Genomic DNA, 8830 nt, shown 5'->3' with positions numbered 1-8830 from the left:
AATTCCCTATGCTTCTTTCCCTCTTTTGTTATTTTCTTTATATTGTTTCCCCTTTGCACGAAGGAAACCAAATCTACTGATCCTCCTCCCTCTTCCTTGCAAATCCACGTGCCCTCATTGAAGATATATTAAGATCAAGTATATATCACCACGTGCAACCTTGTCCCTTACCGAATATTTCCACCCCATCCTGTCCAAATTCTAGCTTTGTCCACTTTTTCACGTGAATATTGTTATCTTGCGCCCAAAGATTTTCATGATATTTTCTCAATATTTCCTAATTCAATGTGTACGCGCAACGCACATGTCAATCTTGACCACTTGAGGGCATAACGAGTTGGGCCAAATCTTTAATTCACACGGGCTTGATCCAATTAATTCCATTGGGTTAAGAACCTCTGTACTTGAGTCCATTAACTCCAGTTCAATTAAATTTTGTTAAGCCCATCCGCCACCAGTCCGATGCAAATGCAACTACTTAATAAATGTTCTTCAAACAAAATGCTATGTAATTTAACTTTAATATTTTTGTTAGGGACTAAAATTTAATCCCTAATTTTCTATTCAACTAATAACTAAATGGTTAGTCAAAATTTAAGTGTCAACAGCTGCCCCTCTTTAAATGTGAGCTCGAAGAGGTTGCATTCAAAGACTAGATGATACCTAAATTTTGTCTATGCAAATGCAATGAATGTTATTTTTTGTGGGAGTATGAGTCTCATTTTGAAATGCAGTATATCATGATGCGTGTTAACATGAATAAAACATACCTGAAGTTACTTACCTGACAAGAGTGGTAGCATAATTTGAGGCATGACTCTGATCCTACAGGTTGTTTGGCAAATGTTTGGGCTCAGTCCCAAAAGTATTGCCTGATGAACGCTAATGGACTTCGGTGACCTGTAATTCAATTAGGACACACAAAGGGTAGTTCGAATTACCTGGATATCGTCTGGGGTAATCGAAGATGGTGATCAATAGACACCTGGATATTGTCTGAGGAGTCTAGAGATCAAAGAATGGAAGACTACTTCGAATATCTGGATATCGTCTGAGATACTCGAAACGGACCTTCCGCTGAATGCCTGGATATCGTCAGAGGCATCCAGTGATAACCTAGCGAAACGGAATTTATCCCACCTTTTGTCGAAATACCCGGATATCATCAGAGGTACTCGAGAAAATTATTCATTAGGAACCTGTATATCATCAGAGGTGCCTAATGCGGGGCTTTCTCCAATTTGCTAGAAAGGGGGCTTAACAAGGTGCCTAATTATCATCTGAGGTACCTGAAAAGCGATTCAACAAATTGGAATACATTCCTACTTTTAACGAAATACCTGGATATCGTCAGAGGTAATCGGAAAAAGTCAACTGCTAAACACCTGGATATCGTCTGAGGTGTTCAAGAAGGAACTTACCAAATTGTTTGAAAGGTGTGCCTCACGAAATATCTAGTTATCATCTGAGATATTTAAAAGGACTTGATCGATAAATACCTGGATATCGTCAAAGGTATTTAACGATTTGGCGAACAGAGGGGCTAGCCCGAATGCTCGAAGATTCCTTGACAAAGTACCTGGATATCATCAGAGGTACCTGAAAAGGCTTGATCAATAGATGCTTGGATATCGTCAGAGGCATCTAGAGATCGCAACAAAATGATCAAATATGGGGCCTGACGATTGCTCGAACAGGTTAGGGATACCTGGATAGTCACAGGCATCCAAGGTATAGAGATATACTTACCTGGTGATATCTCTAACTCTTGAGGGCGTGTCTCCTGCTAGACACGATTTTAGGCGACATGTAACATGTATTCATGGGCAATCAAGAACACATATACTCATGCACTATGAATTCAACCGGTTCTCATGCATGACAATTTTGTCAAATCAGCATTACAAAATTTCACTGGGGAGAATCATGACAAGACAATTCGGATTCACAAGTGGATGTCTTGAAAATGTCAAATGAGGGACCTCCAGTCTGAAAAGGCTTTCACTTGCTCTTATTGAAAAAGGCTGATTTATGAGAATTGCTCCATCTCACCATCATCATGTCAACAAGGGTCCGAGTATTCTCGCAAGAGGTACGACCTTACCAATCCGAGAGGTCTTTGTTAGGACCGTAACGTGGGCTTGGTCAATGGCTTAGCAAAAGGGGACTCTTCGAGTCGAGGCTATTGAAAGAAAATACTTCGCAATCGTCTCCGGGTTTACAAGTCAAGAACCTGCAAAATGAGATAGAAATGGACTTGCTCGCACTTCTTCGAGCTAAGCTTATAAACATCTGAATCCTACATTAGTTCAAGTGCCCTAATCTGAAGAGACTTTGCAAGGGACGTAACATAGTCTAGGCTCATGAGTTGAGAAATGAATGGATCATTAGGCTCAAAATGTGTATAATTGGGGTGAATAAGTTGGTGATCATCTTGGCATTGTCACCGGTCTTCTTGTTCATTCTTGGGAGTTGTCTTTTCAGCGAATGCTTCATTGGGCTTGAATTCACCACTTCTTTAAATTTGCAGGACTATGACTATCCCACTGGGGATGATTTTGATACACTTATCTTTCATCTTTGGGCATTGGCCTTACTTTTACCAGGCACACTGCTCTTTCTTGCCCACTGCACTCTTTTTTTTTTTTTTTTTACACTTGACATACGCTGTTTACAATGCATATGTTGGCCAACTATACTCTGACTGAATGATTCAACATTAGACTTCCAGGGGTAATTGCCTTGCCCCAGTGTGGGGGATGATCACCAACTGGGTTTTTATGAAATGAAATTGCAGGCTCAAGTGGGCTAAGCAATGGATAAAGTGTGTAGGATAGAGAAAGAACCGCTCTTCATCATCCTAAGGCACTTGAAATTCGTGTGAATTCATCTGAAAAAGCAACACTCGAAGATTGATGTAAGTGAGAGCAAGACAATCTCTATTCATTTTTCACCTTATAATGCTGACTTACCTCCAGTTTGCCCCGATGTGGGGTGGTTCTTAACAGGGGTAATTTGAAAGAATTTCTCCAAGTGTTTAGGCTCAAAGTGGCAAAACAATGGATAACCTGTAGTGTTTGGGATAGAGAATGGAACCGCCTTTCTTCACTTCGGTTGCCGTACCTTTTGCGAGATAACCCTTTACCTTGCAGATATGGAATTTTTCCACTCAACTCATTGGGGATTAGTGCATGGGACTGTGTATAGGATAGGGCTTGCCTTTCATCATCCCAATGTACCTCATTCAACACATTCAATTCATTCAACATGAGTTATCAGATTGTCCAAATAGATTCCCCTTTTGAAATAGATGATGTAGACCAAAATAACCATGCAGAATTTAAAGCCAATGCACACATCTTAAATTGAAATTGATTGAAACCATTTATTCATCAGTGAAATGTTTGCAATTTAGAATATAAAACCAAACACTTGCAAACTTTTGCTGCAAAATGTTAGATTTTATCAAGGGTAATACATCTTCACAGCATCAGAATTAACAGGAGTGGAGAACTCACGACCATCCATTTCTGCGAGAATCGGGGCACCTCCGGAAGCACCTTTTAACCACATATGGACCAATGTAGTTTGGGGCAAATTTACCCCAGAACAGGAAAAAGCTGGTAGTACCTTCCTTAGGACTAGATCATTTACCTCGAAGTGTCTTCGACGCACCTTTTGGTTGAAGGATCTAGCTATCCTCTGCTGATAGGTTTGACCATGGCAAATGGCTTTCAATCGTTTCTCATCAATCAGGTTCAACTGTTCATGCCTTTGTTGCATCCATTCTGCCTCAGACAACTCCACCTGAGACAAGACTCGCAGGGAAGGGATCTCTACTTCGACGGGCAGGACTGCTTCCATACCATATACTAAGGAAAAAGGGGTTGCCCCGACAGAGGTTCGGATGGAAGTCCGATACGCCATTAGTGCAAATGGCAACCTTTCATGCCAGTCACGATAGCTTTCAGCCGTTTTGGCTAGGATCTTCTTGATGTTCTTGTTAGCGGCTTCAACCGCTCCATTCATCTGTGGACGATAAGGAGATGAATTCAAGTGCCGGATCTTGAACTCATTGAACAATTGATCTATGAACTTGTTGTTCAAATTTGTCCCATTGTCGGTGACAATAGCCTCGGGGACACCATAACGAGCGACTATGTCTCGCTTGATGAATCTTACAACATTCCTTGCAGTGACGTTCACATAAGATGCTGCCTCAATCCACTTGGAGAAATAATCAATCGCGACCAAGATAAATCGGTGTCCATTTGATGCCTTGGGATTAATTGGGCCAATCACATCAATGCCCCACATTGAAAAGGGCAATGGCTCGGACAAGCGATGTAGTTACGTCGGGAGAACATTTATTTTATCCCCATGAACCCGACAATATGACATCTTGAACATGTTGGATACAGTCACTTTCAAGACCGAGCCAATAATAACCCAACCTCATGATCTTCTTAGCTAGCATGTGGCCATTCATGTGTGGACCACATATCCCCTCGTGTATTTCTTGCATGATTACGGTAGCTTCACGCATCCACACACCTCAGCAGGATCGAATTGTAGGATCTTTTGTATAGCTTTTCACCACTGACAAAGAATTTTGAAGCCATTTTCATTATGTACTTCCTATCGGCAGGGGTGCTTCCCTCAGGAAATTCTTGTCTCTGGATATAACTCATGATATCGTAATACCATGGCTTTTTGTCAGGTTCTTCGGTCACAATCATACAGTAGGCCGGTTTTGTCGGGACTTCGATCTTCAAGGGTTCTACCTTTAATCCACCGATCACTTGCGGCATGGATGATAATGTAGCTAGTGCGTCGTGAACCTGATTATGGGACCTCGACAAGTACTCAAAAGAGATATCCTCGAATTCCTCTATAATTTCTTCAAGGTATTCATGGTACGGCACTAGTTTGGTGTCTCTCGTCTTCCATTCTCCTACAGTTTGAAGAATAATTAGAGCGGAATCACCAAACACTTTCAACTTGGTTATCCCCATTTCCACTGCGGCTTGGAGTCCGAGGATGCAAGCTTCGTACTCGGCTATGTTGTTGGTACAGGGGAATACCAACTTTGCTGCTACTGGATAATGTTGCCCATCTGGGGATATTAAAGCGCCCCAGAGTCTTGGAACCAACCAAGTTTACGACTCCATCGAAAAACATGGTCCATGCGTCTTCTTTTATTACCGAGAATGCGATCTTACGGAGAATATCTATCATCATCGGGATTCCGGGATTTTCGGCTAATACATCAGCAATTACTCGGCCTTTAACCGACTTACGTGGCATTGTCCGGACATCAAACTCGAAATTAAAATCTGCCATTTGGCTAACTTCCCTACCAAAGCCGGTTGATCAAGTAAATACTTGATGGGATCGTTCTCTCGATCACAAGCAAAGTCGATGATGCGGTGTATATTGTCGCGACCTATGGAGCACCCATACTAGTGCAACGCAAGTCTTCTCGGCTTCGGGATAATTCAACTCCGAAACGGTGAACTTCTTACTTAGGTAATAAATGGCTCGCTCTTTTCCATCTTCAGGATTTTTCTGGGCTAACATCGCACCTGGAGACTCGCTATGAATCGTGAGGTAAAGGATCAAAGGCTGGCCCGACATTGGTGGGACTAGCACTGGTGGTTTCATCAGGTACTGCTTTAGTTCGTTAAACGCTTCCCGACAATCATCGTCCCATTCCACTTGAGCATTCTTCCTTAGAAGTTTGAAGAATGGCTTAGCAGTTTCAGAGAGTTGAGAAATAAAACGGGCTATGTAGTTCAATCTACCCAGGAGGCTTCGCACTTCTTTCACGGTCGATGGAGGTTGTAACTCACATATAGCCTTCACTTTGGAGGGGTCAACTTCAATACCCTTACTGCTTACTATGAACCCGAGTAATTTGCCCGAGGTTGCTCCAAACATGCACTTCGTTGGGTTGAGACGAAGCTTAAACTCACGAAATCTCTCGAATAATTTCTTCAAGGTATCGACGTGACTCTTCCCAGACTGAGACTTGGCGATCATGTCATCGACATAGACCTCGATTTCCTTATGCATCATATCATGGAAAAGCGTCACCATTGCCCGTTGGTATGTTGCCCCGGCATTTTTAAGGCCGAAGGGCATGACCTTATAGTGGAATGTTCCCCATGGAGTGATGAACGCTGTTTTCTCCTTATCATCGTCCTTCATTTTTATCTGATTATAACCCGAGAAACTATCCATGAAGGAAAACAGCTCGAACCTAGCAGTACTGTCCACCAAAACATCTATATGTGGCAATGGGAAATCGTCTTTAGGGCTGGCCTTGTTTAGATCACGATAGTCGATGCAAACCCGAACTCGGCCATCTTTCTTCATGACTGGCACGATGTTGGCCACCCAACTGGGGTATCGGGTGACTTCAATAAACCCTACTTTCAAAAGTTTCATGACCTCCTCCTCTATCTTCTTCGAAAGTTCAGGTTTGGTTCTTCGCAGCTTCTGTTTCTTGGGCGGCATGTCCGGATTAGTAGGTAGACTATGCTCCACAATAGAAGGGTCTAAACCTGGCATATCGGTATACGACCAGGCAAAGATATCCTGGTAATCCTTCAGCAGTTGGACCAAGCGTTTCGCTTCACCTTCGGGAAGGGTTGCCCCTATCTTCACCTCTTTGGGTTCTCTGGAATCACTCAAGTTGACAGTGATAGTTTGGTCTACCGTTAGGACTTTAGGTCTTTCATGATGCTCTAGATCGCGCTGAAGGTCCGAGGAATCTTCGAGTTCATTGGTGTCATCGAGATTAGGCTCGGTGGCACATAATTCATCAGATTGGACCGTTTCCATACCCTCACGTGTCACAAGATTGCCCCCGAAACATAAAGTAGGGGGTTCAGAAGGACAAACAGGGCTAAACAGTGTATTTTTTATTTCTTTTGATTTTTTTTTGTGACTTGTTTTCGAAATTCTTTTCAAAAAAGTTTTAACACGAGGAAGCATGAAGAAGCCCAGGCCTCAGAATTCTCCTTGGACTATATTTTTTTATCGGTTGGATATCATCACCAGGCTGGTTTGATGTACCTCAACATGCCCTCACAAATGAAAATAACTTGTAATTTCATTGATTATCATCAGATGAATTACATTTATTGAAAAGTCCTGAAAAGCAGCTCCTGAGACGGGGCAAGTCCTAAAAAGCAGTAAAAATTCCCACGCAGGGGAGTGTGCGAAAAAAGTAAAGGTGTTACTCTTGCGGGCCAGTGCCCATTCTCTCCAATGGTCCTTCCTCGATAGCTCCAATGAAGAAATCATCGAACAAGGCAGTGATTCCATCCATTGAATCATCAGGATCTTCTGTCATTAGAGGTGTTGGATCATCCATACCTCCCCATCCATCCGGGACTATGTCACAGGGGTCAACATAGAAGCTCGGGGGCGCCGAGTATTTCACATAATAATCGAACTTGCCGCTCGGTTGCCCCAAAGTGTCGATCACCTCATTCTCTTCATGCATCATTCTTGCAGGGCCTGGGAATGTGGCGCGGATGTGTGGAAGCAACCTACCACGCCCAAGCTCTCCGTTATTTTGGGTAATTCCACGCCCACGTTCTTCACCATTCGGCTCTTCTTCGGACCGCTGTCTATTCTGCCCATCTCCTCGACCTCGACCTTGACCACGTCCACGTCCACATCCCCCATTATTTGGCTCGCTTGACCCCTGGTACCCCAACCCAGTAGTGTGGGGCCTCCGAGAGACTTTCACCGGTTGGCGGATACCTTGACCATTCCTACCAAGGCCTTCACCTGGAGTAAAGCCATGGGACACCATTACTCTGCCAACCATGACTGCAGCATTTGACACCTCAGGTATGGGCGGTGATGATCCTCTAGACGCATGTATGGTTGATACGAGCTCGAGCGACTGATAGCTCGATTCTATTTTGCAATCCGGCTCAACATAGGGGATAGCCGTTGCGTGGTATATTGGATGCTCTTCTTCACCGTGGACTGTGACTAACTTTCTCTCCACAACGAACTTCACCTTCTGATGTAAACTGGATGGCACAGCTCCGGCAGTATGAATCCATGGACGACCCAGCAGAAAATTGAATGCAGTGGGAATGTCCATAACTTGAAATAGGATGTTGAACATTGTTGGTCCTATTTGTATATCAAGGTGGATCTCTCCCATCACTTCTTTCTTTGTTCCGTCAAAGGCTCGCACGGAGGTCTTCGCAGAATTTATCCTAGAAGGATCTATCTTGAGGCGGTGTAAAGTCGCCAAAGGACAAATGTTCAAGGCTGATCCGTTGTCAATGAGTACCGGGCTACATGCGAGGCCTTGTATTTGGCAGAAATGTAAAGTGCCTTGGTATGCCCCCTCCCTTCCGGAGGAACTCTTCATCCGAAAAGGCTATGAGGTCCTTGAGGAGTATAGAACCTACAAATTCCTCCAATTTGTCATGATCGATCGTCTCTGGCATGTGGACTTCGCTTAACACCTTCATTAAGGCCTTCTGATGCTTGACAGATGTCTGGAGTAGTTCAAGCAGAGAGATTTGTGCGGGCATCTTGCGCAATTGTTCAACTATGTTGTATTCGCTAGCCTTAATCACAGCTAGAAACTCCTTGGCTTCTTCATCAGTAACAGGTTTTGCAGGTTGGGCATTAGCTTGGCCATAGGTACGCCCAGATCTGGTAACCAAGTCGACATCGAGATTGTAAGACCAAGGGACTGCCTTATTATCACTGTACTCATACGGTTGAGGTATCTCGATCACTATCCCTTCATCAGTTGTAGGCATGCTTACTACGATCTCTTCATCACCAG

The 8830-nt window shown here is 43.5% G+C and overlaps 1 protein-coding gene across 1 annotated transcript; it reads right to left on the bottom strand.

Annotated features, from left to right (window-relative positions):
* Positions 1 to 4538: 4538 nt before the first annotated feature.
* LOC130136132 (uncharacterized) lies at positions 4539 to 7698 on the bottom strand. The gene is made up of 2 exons (XM_056306208.1): positions 7564 to 7698; positions 4539 to 4841 (listed from the first exon to the last, which is right to left on the bottom strand). The coding sequence occupies exons 1-2, from the start codon at positions 7696 to 7698 to the stop codon at positions 4539 to 4541; spliced, it is 438 nt and encodes a 145-aa protein (XP_056162183.1).
* Positions 7699 to 8830: the final 1132 nt, after the last annotated feature.

Source organism: Syzygium oleosum, unplaced genomic scaffold, assembly GCF_021117445.2.
Source record: "Syzygium oleosum isolate NSW1041296 unplaced genomic scaffold, Sole_v2.1 Sole_v2.42, whole genome shotgun sequence".
Taxonomy (NCBI): domain Eukaryota; kingdom Viridiplantae; phylum Streptophyta; class Magnoliopsida; order Myrtales; family Myrtaceae; genus Syzygium; species Syzygium oleosum.
The sequence above is the reverse complement of the archived record's forward strand: the minus strand, read 5'-3'. Positions and strand labels throughout refer to the sequence as shown.

Bases quoted from the DNA above. Each gene is read 5' to 3' on its own strand.
- LOC130136132 (XM_056306208.1), bottom strand. From the start codon at position 7,698: ATGGGGGATGTGGACGTGGACGTGGTCAAGGTCGAGGTCGAGGAGATG. The intron at 4,842-7,563 runs GTAGGTTGCTTC...TCCCATAATCAG, and splicing joins TAACGGAGAGCTTGGGCGTG to GTTCACGACGCACTAGCTAC.